General features: G+C 33.6%; 1 protein-coding gene across 3 annotated transcripts; it reads right to left on the bottom strand.

Moving 5' to 3' along the window:
- Positions 1 to 6,079: 6,079 nt before the first annotated feature.
- Positions 6,080 to 14,714, bottom strand: LOC102579060 (protein MEI2-like 4). Of its 3 annotated transcripts, XM_006343122.2 has the most exons (16): positions 14,080 to 14,714; positions 13,455 to 13,651; positions 13,250 to 13,295; positions 12,137 to 12,478; positions 11,902 to 11,917; positions 11,451 to 11,850; positions 11,160 to 11,318; positions 10,038 to 10,154; positions 9,798 to 9,946; positions 9,437 to 9,531; positions 8,947 to 9,360; positions 7,981 to 8,635; positions 7,159 to 7,243; positions 7,004 to 7,072; positions 6,736 to 6,915; positions 6,080 to 6,588 (listed from the first exon to the last, which is right to left on the bottom strand). In XM_006343122.2, exons 2-16 carry the CDS (start codon positions 13,518 to 13,520, stop codon positions 6,463 to 6,465), a joined length of 2,919 nt encoding a protein of 972 aa, XP_006343184.1. In that variant the 5' UTR covers positions 13,521 to 13,651; positions 14,080 to 14,714; the 3' UTR covers positions 6,080 to 6,462. The 3 variants fall into 3 exon arrangements, with proteins under 3 accessions (XP_006343184.1, XP_006343182.1, XP_006343183.1); XM_006343120.2 differs by lacking the exon at positions 11,902 to 11,917 and having other exon boundaries at positions 11,451 to 11,878; positions 14,080 to 14,713; XM_006343121.2 differs by lacking the exon at positions 11,902 to 11,917 and having other exon boundaries at positions 8,947 to 9,354; positions 11,451 to 11,878; positions 14,080 to 14,713.
- Between the last annotated feature and the right edge of the window lie 4,017 nt (positions 14,715 to 18,731).

Raw genomic sequence — 18,731 nt, 5'->3', positions numbered from 1 at the left:
TGATCAATTGAAAAATATGGACAAGCTTATGGGTTGTCGCATACATATTATTCTCTTTGTGAGTATGAGTGTTTTTTGTGATCCCTTTATGATAAAGTTCTTATGGATTGTGAGAGAAGGGTATCATTCTTTGTGATAGGGCACTCAAGTAAGAGGAGGAAAGAAGGACAGAAGTAATAAGGGCTCATATAATACTTCAAGATGGTAGAGTCACTTTAATCCAATTTTTTTTCTACTTTACCCAAGACCACATTACAAGTAGATAAAATATCATTGTGATCCCTTACTAGCCAGTTCATTGATCAATTGAAAAATATGGACAAGCTTATGTGTTGGCGCATACATGTTATTCTCCTTGTGAGTGTGAGTGTGAGTGTGAGTGTAATTTGTGATTCCTTGATGATAAAGTTCTTATGAATTATGAGAGAAGGGTATCATTCTTTGTGATAGGGCACTAAAGTACATTTGTCTAGCATAATTTTGCATTTTGGTGAGCTATTGTGAGCACTTGATTTAATTTGCAATGATTAGTCAAAGTTTGAAGCTTATAATGCATTATTGGAGCGTATAAGCATTAAAGTTAATCCAATGGTCTTCAAGATCACGTGGGCAAAGTCTTAGCGAAAATATATGCATGCCAACTCTCAAGAAGTACTCTTTGTAGGCATGTTTGTTAAATTTATAGGGATAATTTTTTACTTGAGGACAAGAAAAGTTTAAGTTGGGGGTGTTGGTGAATTGAAAATTTGTGACTCATTTCAAATTTTTTCCTCATCAAAAGTAATATCCTCAAGGCCTATTTATATCTTTTTTATTATAATGTGATTGTATTTTGGCTAAGGGAGGCTAAGAATACTTTGGAGTTTTAAAAAAAGGAAGAAATCCAAAATAAGAAAGAAGGATCGAGTTATACTGAGCATCGCCCATCCAATTTGATGCATTGCTAATAGGCGCTCAACTCGCTAAATATGACAGCTCATACTTCTTAAACTTTCCTCAGGTGGTAAAACAAAAGAATACTTGGTGTATCACCGAATTGACTCCGCAAAGGTCTAGAGTATCACCAAAATTCACAGTCTCCTAAAGAAATTAATTAATTGCATAAGACGATTTGATGAGAAGGACTGACAAGTCGGGTATAACCGAATCATTCTACAAGTCTAGTTGAGTTTGCTAAATTGTCTCGAAGGGCTTTTTGTGAATTTATTATCGAAAGTATAAATAGAATTCGGAAGTGAGAGAAAAACAAATTTACATTCTCTAAATTTCTTAGCTACTTCTCCACAAAACAACTTTACATTCTCTAAATTACATTCTACAAGCTATATTTTTTTTCATTTCATACTTTTTTTTCCTTTTTTTTTTCTCTCTTACTTTTTGAATTCTTTTTATCCTTTTTATAATTTTAACTTCAAATAAATTAATCCCCCCCTTTCACCCCACGCCACTCCACCCCCACCTCCTCTACGTTCAGCAAACCATTTCCTTCATTTTTTTACTCTTACTTCTTCTTCTCTTCCGTGGCTAACTTTTCTTCTTCTTACTGAATTTTATTAAAAAAATTAAACTATTTTCTTGATTTTGTTGGATTGTTTATAACAAAAGTTAGTTATTCTTTAAGCAAATTCAAAATTTTAAGAATATCATCAATTGATTTATCGTCTTTTTGTATAACTTTAAAATTTTAAATGATAATTTGAAAAGACTAAATGAATTTCTCTAAAATTGTTAGAATATTGATTGAAATTTGGATAAAAAGCTAAATGATATCTCATAATCATCTTGAAATCTAATGGGTTTACAAAATTATTCAAAATGTAAAAAAATATTTAGATAAGATTTTAGAATTGAGAATTAAAGTAATAGTAATAAAAGAATGTGGGTAGAGTTGTGGCAAAAATGTTGGCACAGAAAGTGGTGGAGTTCCGTCAAAGATGACAACTAATTTTTGAAAAAGAAAGAAATAAAGAAAGAAAGAAAAAAAAAGAAGCAAAAAGGTTAAAACTATCAAAAAAATAAGAAAATACATTTCATAATAAAATACTCGTAAAACTAATATTATAATTATTATTTTAAGTTTTTCATGCTCTTTAAGAGAGTGCATACACTCTCTATGTCAGATTGTCAAAAAGGATGTTATAACACCAATTAAAAAATTGTTCAAGGGTAATAGAACCCCCCGAAAATTTAAGTGTCTTTTTCAAAAACAAGTTTTACTTCAATGGGGTAATGATGTATTTTCTCTATCGTATTTATAGTCTTTGAAATAGTAAGAATCTAGTAATACCAAATCATTCATAAACTCCATATGATAGATCTTTTTTTTCCATATCATAGAATAACTCCTTTCAAAATTATGATTTCATAGCATATTCATTAGATACTTATCTAAGGCATCTAAATCATGATCATCTTTTCACAATGACAATACTTCAATCGGAAGCAACTTATTACATAAAATCATGATTGATAATTTATCTAAATGCATCCTTGATTCATAAATTCTTCAATTCATAATACATGAATATCAAGCTCAGTTCATAATCATAAAGCACTTGTATAGCATGGTTTTTCAAATCATGCATAATAAGATCAATCATGATGAAAAAAGTCTTAAATCAATTGAACCCACAACGTAATAATGAAATCCTAGAATTTAGGTGAGAATCATTAAGTAGAAATTGAGGTTTCTTTGGCACTCAATGGGTGAAGAGAAACCCATTGATGAATTTCTCACATACCTTGATGAACCCTAGCGTTGGATTTGAAAGAGGAGACTTGAAGCTTGAGGAACTCTAGATCACCTTGAGAGAGTCCTTGGAGAAGACTTGAGAGCTTTGGGAGTTTGAGAGAGAATGGTGAGAGTTTTGATCTTAGAAATGGTTATAGGACTTAGGAATAGTCTAGAAACGATGTAGTTTAGATATAAAAAGAGTAAGAGAAAACTCAGTTAATCCTGAGAAATATATGCCGAAAGGCTTCTACATCACCATGTACGGTCCGTATATCTTTCTACAGACCGTACTGGTCATCCATAGATCAATTATTGGAAACTCAACTTTTTGAACTCAAACCCGAACAACCAACCACGACCCATAAACCATAACACGACTCGTAAAGCTTCATCGTAGAACTCAACCCTAGAAATCCTCTTAAGTCTGGGCCATCGACCACGACTAGCCATGTATGGTCCATAGTTCCTTTTATGGGTCGTAAGGGCAATCATACACTCAATGACTAAGAGTCCAGGTTTCTGAAGATCAATTACATATCGCTTTCTACGAGCCGTAGTTCCTTTTACAACCCGTACAAGCTGACCGTAAATTTAAGGTACTAAAATCTCACAAAGTCTAGAATTTACCCTACGAGCATCATACACGACCCGTAGAAACTCTCACGACCCATCTTGTTGGTCTGTAAACACTCATCTGAGACTTGACATCTTCTCAACTTTCAGGACATCATCTATGGAAGCCATCTATGGACCGTAGAACTAAGTACAACTCATACTTGACCTCGTACAAACTTGCACCAACAAATTTTCTGTATTTTTCCCCTCCAAATCAATTATTCTACTTTCGAAGTGTTACATTATATTTAGCTTCAAATGCATTATTTCATGAAAGTATATTTAGCTTCAAGTGCATTATTTCATAAAAGAGTTCCAGAAAGTATATTTAGCTTCAAGTGCATTATTTAAGAAATAAAGAAAATTCATATTTTTAGAAAAGCATAGTCAGCCTTAAAGAAAGCGTAGTCAATTTTAAAAGAAAGCATGGTCAAATTTAGAGAAAGCATAGTCAATGTTTAAGGAAATCATGTTCAGCTTGAAAGAAAACATATTTCATCTTTGAGAAAGCATAATCAGATTTCCAGGGAAACATAGTCAGTTTTAAAGAAAATTTAGTTCAGTTCTAATGAATTATTTTGAGCAAGGACTCAAAGAAAGAGATTTTTCAATTTTTCCCCTAAAGCATGACACTTTTTATTAAAGTGTTAAAGTTTATGAGAAAAAGTGCATGTTTAGGGAGCAGTATTGAGAACCTATTTGGGGTAGGATTCAGATAATCCAAACCCCAGAACTGCGTCACCAGAATATGATAAGAACGTGTCTTGATTCAGATGATTCCTCAAAAAGCCCCTAGTAAGGGCTCAGAGATTGTATCCATAAGTTAAAATAAGTTTGTCTTATACTTTTTCAAGGTATAAGATGACTCTAGCAACATGGGCAAGATGTTGTATCATTTTAAGAATCATGTGATAGTTATTGATTAGAGAATCTCTCCAAGAAAATTAAAATTATATTATTTTCAGTATTTGTATTGATGCATATTTTCATTTATAAACGTTTGTTGTTAAGTACGCATGCATGATTTACTATTTCTTTGACTTTATTTTAGTATATCTTAAAAATACTTCAGTCCTTAGGCAATAGTTTCATTCAGTTATTTTACATACAGTAAATTTCATGTATTGACATCACTCGGCATTGCATTATTCTATGATGCAGATTTATGAATTCAGAATCGACAATAGGCGTATCACTAGGATCTCACTTTCATCCAGCTTTGATGAGATCTCCTTACTTTTGGAAGGCTTCGATTTATCTAGCAAATTAGTAGTTAATATATGTTGTCAGTAAAGTATTAAGGTAGCTTGGGGCCTTGTCCCAATAACCTATTTTCAATACATAAGAGGCTTCATAGACAAGTTAGTTGATTCATAGCTTTCGCCATTGCTTTATAAACATATGCATATTATAGGCAAAGTACTCATTACCCCCTTGAACTTGAAGCTTTTTATACGGTGTACACCTAAACTAAATTTCATTTTAATTACCCCCCCGAACTTGTTTATTCCGATATTCCTCCGTCGTGTACACCTTTTTTGTCCACCTGGCGTAGAAATTGACAACAATCTCTACTAGGCGCGTGAGGAAGTGATTTTTTGCCACATCACAAAGCTACAACAGTAAAAAAAATGTAAAATCTCCATTTTTCTTTAATATTTGGTATATTTTAAACGAAAAATAAGGAAAAATGTAAATGAAAAGTAAAGGAAACAAAGATTAACACTTACTTGGTAAGAATTTCAGACAAATTTGAAATTTAATCGACCAACTTCACGTCTAGAAAAACCCAAATCCAAAAGGAGTTCCGCGAAATCAGCCCTTATTCAAAAATAACTTTTAAACAATGAATTTTAAATTTAAGAAATTTATTTTTTGCAATATTAATTTATCCAGGTGGCTATTATTTATCCAGGTGGAAATCCACATCACCAATTTAGACAGCTGTCGCGCGCGTGTAGTCCCAACAGGAGTAGCTGGACGAAAAAGGTGTACGCGACGGAGGAATAAACAAGTTTGGAGGGGTAATTAAAATGAAATTTAGTTTAGGTGTACACTGTATAAAAAGCTTCAAGTTCAGGGGGGTAATGAGTACTTCTGCCCATATTATATCGATTTTAGATTTTTAACTATAAAATTATTGAGTTCATTTTCTTAAGTCGTTGCATGTTCATCTTTTAAAAACTTTCGGATAGTGTTATAGTATATAATTAGTAACAAATCAGACCAAGAATCCATTTGGAACCAACAATGGTTTTGAGTGTCGGCCACATCTAGGGTGTAGGCTCGAAGTGTGACACAACCCTGTATTTTTCCTCTCCTCTCTATATCTCTCCCAAGTCTCACCCGCTTCTCTCTCTATCAAATTGCATTCGTTGTATTCCATCGAATATAACTTGTATCAACATGTATTCATCCTCTCTCTAATATCTCCCCTCTCCCTCTTCTTATCTCGTTCACCTATCTCCTCTATAAAATTGTTGCTATGAATCACAAGTACTCACACTATGACTTTAAATCTCTAATTATGTCCAAATTATAGTCGTTTTAAATTTTCTCGCTATTCAATGATAATAAAGAATTTGTAATAGCTAATGAAGTCAATGGTAATAATGAATTTGTAATAGCTAATGAAGAGTAACGCCAAAGTAACGTTAAAATATTTGAAAGAAATAGTGGCCAATCAATTATAATTCATGTAATTTGGAAGGAATGGATTGGGAGGAGAGATGAGAAAAAATTTCTTAATAATATTGTCAGTAGACAAAAAAAATATATATGGAAAATGCCAGGAGAGAGAAAGAGATACAAGAGAACCCTCCATTGTGCCGCAAATGTTTTATGAATACATGGAAACTCATATGTGTGATTATCATGAATTAGTAGCCTCCCAAATCTTGCAAAATTTTGAAGCTCCACTGAGATGCCTCAATTTTCATGACTATTTCAGGAGTCTGTCCCAAAATTCAGAAAAATACAAGTCTTTTCTTCTTTTTTCTTGCCTTTCCAGTGACCACCCTAATGTACATTAATAAAAATTGGGTGGATATTTCTTTCCAGTCTCAAAATCCTCCTATTAGTAGGTTAGTACCAACAAAATTGCAGCAGCTTCCTCAATTTGATTCATTCACAGACTCTTCAATTATGAAATCCTTGCTCTCTTGGTAGCTTTCTTCACTCGTGCCAGCCCGATTTTTGCTGCTTCTTGGCCTCATGTTTACACCCATGGGAAACGGCACCTGCAAAATCACGAAAATGAGAACTAATTTTCCTCCCACACAGATCACACTTTTCCAAATTGAGACCAAATATCAAGCTGATAGTCCCCCAGATACAAATGAAACTATAAAAGCAAAGACAGCTATTTGATAGAGCTGTGTTCATACCTGATCACCAGCATTAGGGCCATCAGTGTGGAAGAGGATTGGTCGGCATCGCTTATCTTCATTCATCAGGCTAGAATTCTGGAAGTGAGCAATGAGTGCAGATTTTCCCTGAATGCGAGCATATGCAAGTGATGCCACCTTCTCACTATTGAATTTTTCCCATTTCTTTCCATTGAATGCCTGACAAATATTTTCTCACCTTTAATGATAGGAAGTTACCATCAAATTGAATAGAACTAATTTTATTTAGGGTGCCAGAACCACATACATTATAAAATGGAACAATAAGAGTAGGCTCAGTCATGTTGATAAATGCGTAACCTACATTGCATTTGTTCTGCAACAAAACAAACCAAAGTTATATAGAGAGTAGAAACAAGATCCAGAACACAAGAAAGCTTTCACCATGGACAAAGCACTAACCTTGAAATCAATGGGTAGATAGATGAAATCATATGTTCCTCTGTGACGCTCATCTATTGCAGCCAAAAGCATTTTTGAAGTATATCTAAAAATCCCCAGGAGAAGTTAAAACATGGCACACCATTGCAAATTTTGAAGACAAAGAATGCAAAAAATATATATCCAATAGCTGAACAAGTTTGTCGCTGTGACAACAGATATATGATCTTTATACTCGAAAGATGAAAACTGATCTTGAAATGAAGCCTTAATGTTATTTTATTCATCCCATGCTGGTATACAAGCATTGAAATTTTGCAACCAAAATACATATAAATACGGTATGCTCATTAGATGCATTGGTGTCAGTATTAATGATCTACAAAATGTAACTAGAAAATCTGTTAAATAAGTTACAACTGGGACACATTGGAGAAAATGTCAGAAATATTTCAAGTCATTCAGCAAGATAAGGGGAGAGGAAAAGCTTAAGATGAGAAGGCCTGATATGTAATAGCACTCACCATGCTACTACATGATAACAGTTCAAGGTGGTAGACAGTTGTTACTCTCTACTTGTACAGACTTATGGTAATTTTATCTACACATACGCTAAATGACCCACCAAGTCAGGGTAGTTTTCAAGAGAACTCAAGAAAAATCATCTCAAATAACAAAGAAACTAATGGATTAGTAATCTCTCAACAACAAACAGCTTCTTCATTTTTTTGGAGTAAATTCCCTCCACATCAACATCTTTAGCATAATGTTTTCACATCAGCAAATAGAAGGGTTTCAGGTATAAAATAAAATATCAATTAATAATAAAAAACAGTGACGTACTTGTTAGGAATATTCTTTATCATTAGGGTTGTCCTTTTATCGTCCCCTCGCGCAATCCGTTCAATATCCAGTTCAAACTGCTTCTTGTTGTCAGTCTGACTCGAATTGCCTTCATTTCTACGGATCCGCATCCTTTCATTTGGAGAATCAAATGAACTGATCATAGGAATTATTTGACCTCTACCAGGAAACATTAAACTTCTCTGCTGATGGGAATGCAATCCGACATTACTGGAAGACATTGGCAAGTCTATACAGCTGCCACCAGTGCGCGAGAAAACGTTATGAGGAATGAACTCCAAAGTATGTGGTGAATTTCCAGACATCCTCATACTGCCCAGAGAACCTGGATGAAAACCAGATGCATCTGGAGATTCTCCTGCATAGGCATGTCTTCTATCCCAGAGAGAGAGGGATGGATTAACAGAAGGTGCTGAACCCACATGATGGTTGTTTATTGGTACAAGTGCATTGAGCATGTGAGACGGAGCCCTTGGAACTGAATGCAGTTGTTGAGGGCGAGAAGCACAGACCCCACCTACATATGTTGGTGAGTTTGGCCACATCATGCCTTGAGGCTGCGATTGATGTGAATTACTCCACATGTACTGGTGCCCAGGAGAAGGACAATTCACATTTCCATTTGGAGTAAAAACTGTAATGAACAGAGATAGCAAACATAGAAGATCAGTAAATAAGCAAATTTGGCACACTTGTTTTTATTTATATGGCCCCTGTACCTGTACCCTTACAGGTACAATTGCACTCTCAGCTCCGTTAGAAACTGCTGACCCTCATTAAAATGAAAAAGAAACATATCAGAGAATTGGCTAGGATACAAGCAAATTTCAACAGTCTCATTCTTCTTCTTGCTTCCCTCTCTTTCAGGATTATAACCTCACTATTCTGGTCAGTATAACATTTATCCTTGCACAGAACGAAGACCGGTGATATGGAACTTCTTACCTTCATTTAGTTCCACCGGTTGCCCATTAGGGCCAACTCTGGAGAACTTTCGGTTTTCTATTGCTTCTAGTGGCCTGATATTCATAGTTGCAGAAATGCCGCCCGGAGAAATGGAGGAAGTTCCATTAGATAAACCATCATGGTACTCTGGCAGAGAATGAGGATGGAGACCTGATGTGCCCCGAAAGTCAAAATTGATTTGGCTCTGCAGGTGGCCAGTTTCACCAACATTGGCTTGGTTACCCCCCTTAGATTCCAACCTCAATAAGCTGTTAGGAACACTGAATGATAATCCACAGTCAAATGCATTATCCAAATAGGAATTAATGGCAGAACCACTGGCTGATTGCCTGCCCAGAAAAGATCCATTTTCCATACTCGAACCATGTCCTCCATGTGGAAGTGCTCCTGGAACTTACGATTTAAGTAAAGTGAATGATAATACTTTTTCTGCAAGAATTATAATGCAAAGAATGAAGTGTACTAGTACCAGAAAATCCAGTGGCTAAACTGCTAGGACTATTCTGCTGCAAATAAAGACCAGGTTCATCTTGCTCCAGCTCAGAAGGAAATTGCTGCGACAGCCTGCTATATTCAAACAAAGGCTCAAATACAGAGTGAATCAGTTAAAAGAAAATAACAATTTCCCAGATTAACAATGAGTTCAAATTTGAGAAGCCTATAGAACATGGATAATTGGCATACAGCTATAAAACATAATATAGCTAACAGCTTTCTACAACAGCACTGTCCTGATGTCTCTCTCTCTCTCTCTCTCCTTTTTCTGAGAAGTGGGAAGGAGGGGTATCTCCAAGAAGAGCTAAGGAAAGCAAAATGTTAAAAATTCGCACCGTCTAGTACCACCAGGATGGCTTGCTTCAATCATTATCTGCTTCCCTGCAACGTCACTCCTGTTTAAAGCACGAAGAGCAGCTTCTGCAGCTCTAATATCATAAAACTCTATAAATTTGTGATGGCTTCTATGCTGAGTCTCGCGGATCTTTTAAAAGAAAGGGGCAAAAATGAAGAAAAAAAATCAGTAATATCCCTTACAAAACAACTGCATGCAAAAAGCTAGTAGACTAGCTGACCTCCTTAATCTTGCCATATACACCAAATATTTGATGAAGTTCATCATTTGAAACAGAGGAATCAAGGTTGAAAACCAGGAGAGTCCCTTGGTTGGCATCTTTTTCTGATGGATTGTCCTATCAAAAATGATCAGAAAAGTAGGGCTGAGAATTGTTGACTGAGAAACATGCGATGCAAAAACAACTCTAGCTCAGAAAATACCGCCTATGGATGATTTTTTTGGTATACTGCTTGCATATGGGAGATATATAGAAATGTCAAAAACAATTGTAGGGCCAGTAATGCCAAAAACAGGCATGGGAAAGACTAGTGGTGGCAAATGGGCGGGTTGGATCAAATTTGGGCGGGTTGAAAATGGATCAACATAAAATGGGTAATAATTCAACCCGCCCATATTTGATATGGGTAAAAATGGATTGGGTAAAATACTAGTTTACCCATATTTTCATGAGTAAATAGTACTCTACTTAAGAATTCAACATGGAGAAAATATTTTAGTCTTTTTTAAATGAAAAATGTTAAAAATGCTTCATTTAGTTTTATTGTTTCAGAAAAGTCAAAAAGAAATCCTATAACTTTTCAATATAAAATAAATTTATGTAATAACAAGGGGAAAATATTTTTAATTTCAAAGTAAATGAATATTTGCATTTTAGGACTAAAACATGCTTAATGCACTTTAAGCAATGTCAATACTAATACAGGATTTGCTTATTTTACACTATTATTTATTATCCAAATTAAAATTAAACAAATAAAAAAATATAATTATAATTAACAAAAGAAATGTACATTTAAAATATATATTTTTGGAGGGCCAAAGACTTCACCTTTTCAATTATAGAGAAAATAATTAGTTCTATAGAAGAACATAAAAAGGAAGAGAAGTTATCGTATTTTTAGTGATATCATGAATTTTGAGCAAATAAAAGTTAGAAGCTTAACCCATTTGGCTAATCCATATTTTACCCATATTTTTATGGGTTGAATATGGGTATCAACCCATATTTTACCCATGTAAAAAGTCACTCACCCGACCCATTAAAATATGGGCGGGTTACCAAAATATGGGCTCATTTTGCCGGCACTAGGAAAGACCAAGAAAGATGAAGCATACATACCTTGGGAATTGAGAAATGTATGTCTAGCTTCCTGCGTCTCAGTGGTTTGTTCTGAAGAGCTTTCATGGCATTCTGTGATGCTCGAATATCATAATAAGATATCATAACAAAACCGCGATGCTTGCATGCTGTATATAGCATGCGAATATCTCCATATTGCTGTTCATAAGAATCAAACACAACAATTATCACCAATCAGAACATACAATTTCTGTTTACATTTTAATTCTCTTTGAAGAGTGTAGAGAGAAGTTTCTGGAAAATGTAGACCCACTGATTGACCGCTCTCACCTCAAAAAGAGTTTGTAGTTCAGAATCTTCAACACTGCTATTTATATTTCTTACAAAGAGTGTTCTAGATGGATTTTCCTCGAAAGGTTTCTGGCCACCAATTGCAGCATTAGAGTCGCCCAACAACAGAGTATAATTCCCAGCATATTCAGAATTTTGTTGTCCTGTAGAGGAACCATCTTCTCCTAGGTCCATACCTCCAACACTACTGAAAAGATCAAGATCTTCAGTTTCATCACCAGCATAGGGTTGGCCAACATAGTCTAGCCCATCAGTAACCCCAGCAAGCAAGTCATCATCATCAGGGAGAAGATTTCCAATAGCGTGGGCCTCAAGTTCTTTAAGGGACTCAAAACGTTCTTCTTCATAGTGTGAGTCAGCTGCTCCAACAGAATGACCATGTGGGGAATAGTTGGTCGGTAATCGCACTGCATACAAAATCCAAACATCAACTCCTCTTCCACCGACTGAAAAGCCGAAGAAATAAAACGAAAAAAATTGATAAGAGAGGGACTGAATTAATAAGTTATCCAACTACAACATAATCACAAGAGAAGCAGTGAAAGTACCACTTTTGACAGCCACTGAAATCGCAATGGGGAAAAAATTTGCCAAAAAAGCGACAACACTAGGAAAACAAAGTAATAGGCCAAAGGACTAATAAACAGAAGGAAAGCAAGACATACATTTTCTACTGAATAACTCTGATAATGAGCTCGAGAAGAGACCATTCTCATATTGACCTCCCAATATGCTAATTTTGTCGTCTTCTGCTGGATAAGATGCCAAGTCAGTGCTGACAATAGATCTTACACCCACGTTATAGTCAAGAGCTCTAGGTAAGGAGTGGGATGCTCTTTCAATTCCAACAGCTCGTCTTTCTATGATACTGTTAACTTTTTTGTCTTGTTTTAGATGAGAATCATGATGTTCAAAATGCTTCGCCGTCGGGGAGCCCAATGAAATATGATTCTCAAAGGGTGATGAACGAACAGCAGCTCTTTGTAAAGCATCATCACTTTTAAGACCTGCATGAGAAGGCGTCAGATAAGTGGAAAGAGAGGTTATCAAAACCCTTCATCTGGATCACAACCCTTTCTACTTGGAAATCAAAAGAATATCACTCACCCTTGTTATGGTATCTTTTATAAAGAATATACATGGATGGAGCCATGAAAAAATATGTCAGAAATAACAGGATTTGCTTGTCATTGCACGTTTTGCTAGCAGGACCTTCATTCTTTTTCTTCTTTTCTTTTTTATCCTTACTAGAGAGGGGGGGTCATGCATTTGTTTGTATTTTAGAAAGGGTGCACATATTTTGGATATCAGAAAGGTTAAAGCACATTAATTTAGACAAGATTCAAACAACCATTGCGCAAGATTCATACAGTCTAATTACCATTTCTGTCACCACCTTTCAACCGAATAAGTTTCCAAAAATCAATAGAGATACCAATCTTGTGTCACTTGAAGATGATTTAAACATAATTATCTTCTCTAAAATCGTTTTAGAAAAAAAAGTTTTTGCAGGATGAGATCACATATTCTAAATTTATAGCTTACAGCACTGTAACAATAAGAATTTCGAGTAGGGGAGAAGAAGGGACAATGGAGATTCTTAAACTAATAGCTGAAACAATCAGTATCCACTACCACTTTCAAATCACGGCACTAAACTAGTCTGATAGTCGCATTGTGCATAAGGCAGGCAGATGCATATTTGAAACAACGGCTAGCACTAGCAAACTCCTGAAATAAATAGGAACACACAATGTTTTATTTAAATTACTACTCACCATGGTAGTTCTGCAGGCTATTTGCCTTCCAAAATCCAACTTGCCTCTGTCAAGTTCAGACGAGGAAGGTATCAGTCACCGAGGAAAAAAACAAGCAAAATAGTATTCCCACCCTACTTTATCCATTTGAGGCCTTATTCAAGACTGTTGTAACATTACAAGTATATTAACAGATTACAAAGAGTGATGTATGAACAATTTATACCTCATCACGAAAACATAATTCCTCGGAGAAGTAAGATGACGGCGATAAACCCTGTAGCTCCCTCATTTGAGATGGCGTGATGCAAGTTGGATACAGAAGGAATTATCTAATCGACGAAAGAATCCCTTCTTTCAATCAGACCACGAAATACATTAACCCTGTATGAAACTTGAAGAAGATCTTGTTTCAAAGTATTTCTGCAATGAGAAGTCATAAAGAACCAATTTTTATACTGATTGGGCACAAAATAGAAACATCAAAGTAAGCAACTTGTCACAGTTGAGACACATACTTCAATTATGTTGTTATACAAGTTAAACAGTTAAAAGAAACGTATATATGGAACGGGGAGTAGCTTCAGCCGAATTCAGAGGTTGGATCATATCATACATGTTAAAATGAATTTTCAGCTAGATGCATTTAACAAGTGAAGACAGAATTAGAATTTCATAGGTTTGAAATGAATTAATCAAGCTAAGCAGATCAAGAAGAAGGATAGTTAATGTTTAGCAAAGAGAAAAGTTGAAGACCGATCGAACAGTTAAACGAAGCCAATTTTGAGTAGATCAAAAGAGGATATGCCATAATTGAGCTAAAAGTAGAAGGAAAACAAAAAAGCACGCACCTGTAGACAAGAGAATGATGAGAGAGATATTTTTTTTTTGAATATATAGAAAAATTGGAAGGTATGAGAGGTAGCTATAAAGATTAGGAAGAGAGAACAGAGAGATGAAAAAATAGTTTAGGAATAAATTACGGCACAAGGCAAGGTAAGGAAGGGAAATTGAAGAAGAGATCTAGGTATCCGTGCCGTGCAGAAACCTCCAAAGCTTCGATGCCTTTCTCTCTCTCTATCTGTCTCGCTGTTTCTCTCTCTCTCCTGTTGTGTATGTGTTTTTCCTACATTGCACGTTAAACCACCTGTAATTTCTCTCTCTCCTCTTGCTAAATTGTTTATATTTTCTCCGTTTATCCACAGCTAAACATTCATAATCCCCGATCGGAAATTGTGAAGTTTTCCGGCGAGCGATGGCGGAGATCCCAACGCCGGTTTCTGTTGGAGAAATGGAGAGAGAAAAAGAGGAGAGAGAAAGTTTTAAAAAAAAAAGATGAAATAGTTTGTAGGAAAAACAATAAAGTAGATGGATTAATGTCCTAACAGAGAAATGAAATTGAAAAAATGGACTTTGAATTGAAAATAAACGGACCAGAGGAAGAATAAACAACACTACCTCTCACCCCCATAAAATAAGATGGACCAGTAGAATAACCAACCCCAACTCCACACCCCACAATTAATATTTTTTGGAAAATATATATATATTTACCAACTAATAATAATAGGGTAATAATTATTTCCTCTGTTCCAATTTATATGACTTACATTCATTTTTAGTCAATTCCAAAAAGAATGACAATACTCCCTCTGTCCCAATTTATATGACTTACTTTCCTTTTTAGTCAGTCCCAAAAAGAATGACACATTTCTATATAAAGTAACAATTTTATTATAAAATGTCTATTTTATCCTTTAATGATTACATTCATTTTTAGTCAATTCCAAAAAGAATGACACATTTCTATATAAAGTAACAATTTTATTATAAAATGTCTATTTTATCCTTTAATGAAATGATTTACAGTCACATAAATTCCTATCATTCATTTTAGACCACAAGTTTTAAAAGTCTTCCTTCTTTTCTTAAACTTCGTGCCGAGTCAAAGTACCTCACATAAAATGGGACGGAGGAAGTATATAATACCATCCGTTTTATTTTATATGAGCTAGTTTGACTTAGACAAACTTTTAAAATTTATAGTCTAAAATAAATGATAGATATTATCTTCGTTCAACAATACTTGTCCACTTTATGAAATCAATGTATAATTATACATTTAGTTCCTAACGTACCCTTATCATTATTACAATCATTTCATGTATTACATTTTTTGAGACTTTGTATGTATTACTCATTCTGTTCCTAATTACTTGTCCACTTTTGAAACGGTACATCTATTAAGAAAATAATAATTGACATAGTGAGTATATTATTTTATCCCTTTTAATTATGAAGTGAATAAAGTAAAAATTGAAGATTTTTCAATAAGTTCTACCTTTTCAAAATTAATTAACTGAAGATATAATGGATATACAGACATTGTGTTTTCTTGATTTGTCAAAAAGTGCAAGTAATTAGGGACAGAAGAAATACACTCAAAGAGTGATATAGTAAAATTATCATTCTATTTATAGTTTTTTTTTTAAAAATGTGTCAAGTCAATAATTGACCAGAATAGTTAGAGGGTGGGTGAGAGTATTTCAAAGTTAAATGATTAGAAACAGAGGGAGTAATAAAAAGGAGAGGGTGTAAAAGCAGTGACCGCTCACCAGAGGCGCTCCAATGAGTTCCACAATCAATTTGACTCCATAATTAACACTACAACAACTTCATTTATAAGGTCATCATCAATTGAATTTTCAATTTTTATTCCAAATTAAAATTATAAGATAGGAATAAACACCAATGATTTCCACTTTTAAATATTTCTATTCGAGGGAAAATAAACTCAAAATGTAATGTCATTTGTGTTTCAATTTTGGTTTCTCTCATTTTCTTTTTATTTCAAAAAATATATATTCAAATTTGCTAACTTTTTATTTTAAACATCATTATAATCAAAAGATATAGAAAATAATAATTTGGTACATTTGACATATTTTTAGTTTAAAAACCACAATATAAAAAAATATACTTTCTAAAATTACGTGTCAATACAAACAAACTAAAATTGAGGGAGTAATATTTTGATGGATAAATATTTGACGTGGCAAATCCAACACGAGGTATCATGCAAGGTTTATGTTATTTTCCGATCATGGCTTATTTCTAATTGATAAGATGTGCGACGAAGTTAACACTAAGTTGGGGTTTGGAGACAAATTATAAAGTTTAAAGGGTTCAGGTTGAGCAAGACCATTAAATAAGATCTAGAGTGCAGGTTCAATGATGCAATTCATGTATGAGGCAGACATGGAAGTGAGGTTTGATACCTAGGTTATTCAAAACAAAAAGGTTTCAAGTATTTTGGAACCTCGTCTATTATTCAAAGCTTTGTTATGCGTGTCTTTTTCATTTCTATTGCTTTGAAATGTTTTTACTTGGATCAGAGGTCTATTGGAAACAACCTCTCTATCTATCAAGATATTAATAAAATCTGCATATACTTTAGCCTCTAGAAATAAAACTGGTTGGATTACAACAAATATAGTACTATTTATTGTAATATTTTAAATTTCTATCCACAGTATTTTTGAGAGATTGCTTCAAATATTGATTAGCTGCTAATATTCTCACATATGAATTTATAATTCTCAACCCAAATAACTTGATACTTGTGCATATTTAACCTTTAAAGGATATACTTGAATTTAATATGGCAAAAATCCTAAATTGGAAAGTAATTAAGTGATAAAAATGTACCTAAACCTGTTAAGCATGATTTGTTTGCATTTATGGAATGATACATAACCAGTTAGATTGTACATTATAACATAATCTGTTGTGGCTTTGAATGCTTGAAAATGACTATGAATGCTTAGAAGATTATTGAAGTTATATCTATGAGAGTTAGGAATAAGTCCTAAAATTTTGCCCAACTTTCAGATGAAGCCAACTGCATTTTTTTAAAGAACCAATTATAACATTGTACTTCACAGTTGTCAGATACAAGATCTTTTTTTTTATTTTTATAAAATATAAATATTATAGATTTAAAATGATTTTATCAAGATAGAGGGTTTATATATTTTATTTTACAGAAATTTTGTTTATGGGATGAAAGACTTAAAAGTAGGTGTCAATAATACTTCCCTGGAAAAGAAATTGGGATGCAATGGACAATTGATTGCTAGATATTTGTTTTAGCGGAAAAGGTTCAAAAATATCATTAACGTATTAGAAATGGTTCAACAAAGTCCTCCTTCCGATATTGGGTCAAATTTGTCTTTTCTTCTAGCTATTGGGTCAAAAATGGCTTTAACATATTAGAAACGTTTCAAAATGCTCTATTTTCACCTATTGGATAAAAAATGTCCTTAATCTATTAGAAAATTTTCAAATTTGCTCTTCCTTCTACCTATTAGATAAAAAATTCCCTTAACATATTAGAAATGACTCAAAAATATTTTTTTAATTCTAATTATGTATGTCAATAATTTTGTTGTACTATACTTTGACAATTATTTAGTTTTCTTTTGATTTGTATTTTTTTCTGGAAAATTCTTGCTTGTTTGTCTAAATGTTTATCTTACCTAATATAAGAATTTGTTTTAATATGAACTAACGTGTGAATTACCCTAAATGTATGTTGTATAAAAGCATTATCTTAGTCACGGAGAAAGAGAAATTTCGTTATGTATGGCCATTCTAAGATAATTTTTGTTGAATTTTTTTATGAGTGTAAATATAGTATCACTTAGCATAATTGATAAAAAAAATCTCAGTAATTTTTAAAGACTAAAATTGTTAGGTAATGGAAAAAATAAATATAAGTAAAATGCCAATAAAAGTAAAATGAATTAAAAATTGAGTTTTAATTTATTTAAGTTTGAGAGCTAAAGAGAATTTTTAAAAATATTATATTTATTAATAAAATATATCAAGATAGTAGGAAATGCGCGCATATCAAATAGTATGTATTCGTTGATAAACATATTTTTAGGAGAAGGATGGCAAATTTGAACTACTTCTAATAGGTTAGGGGTGTATTCAAAGGTGGAAGGAAGAAATTTTTGAATCATTAAGGGCATTTTGACCAAATAGGTGTAAGGAGGATATTTCTGAACCATCTTTAATACATTAAGGACATTTCTGAACCTTTTATGTACGGTAGATTTAATAGCTAGACGAGCATTATTTTATAGATCAATTACCAATATACCTCAAGAGATCGTTTGGTAGTGGGATAGGAAACAAGTTATTTATGTATTAATTTTCATATAACTTATACGACGTTTGATAGGTAGATAAAAATAAATTATTCATGTGTAAAATTAAGGAAAATTACCTAAATACACATCTTATTTTACCATAATCTCTAAAATTCCCTACCATTTTTTAAAATTTCAAAAATTCTCTCTCGAATACATCACTCTCCTCTCGCTGATACATCTTGATCCCCCTCTCGAACTCATCTCTCCCCTCTCTGATACATCCCTCCCCTCTCAGATATATATATTCTCCCCTATGTATCTGGATGTCCCTATTCCGTCTCTGA

This window comes from Solanum tuberosum, unplaced genomic scaffold (genome assembly GCF_000226075.1).
Source record: "Solanum tuberosum cultivar DM 1-3 516 R44 unplaced genomic scaffold, SolTub_3.0 scf00042, whole genome shotgun sequence".
Taxonomy (NCBI): Eukaryota; Viridiplantae; Streptophyta; class Magnoliopsida; order Solanales; family Solanaceae; genus Solanum; species Solanum tuberosum.
Note: the sequence above shows the minus strand (reverse complement) of the source record. Positions and strands in the feature narration are given on the sequence as shown.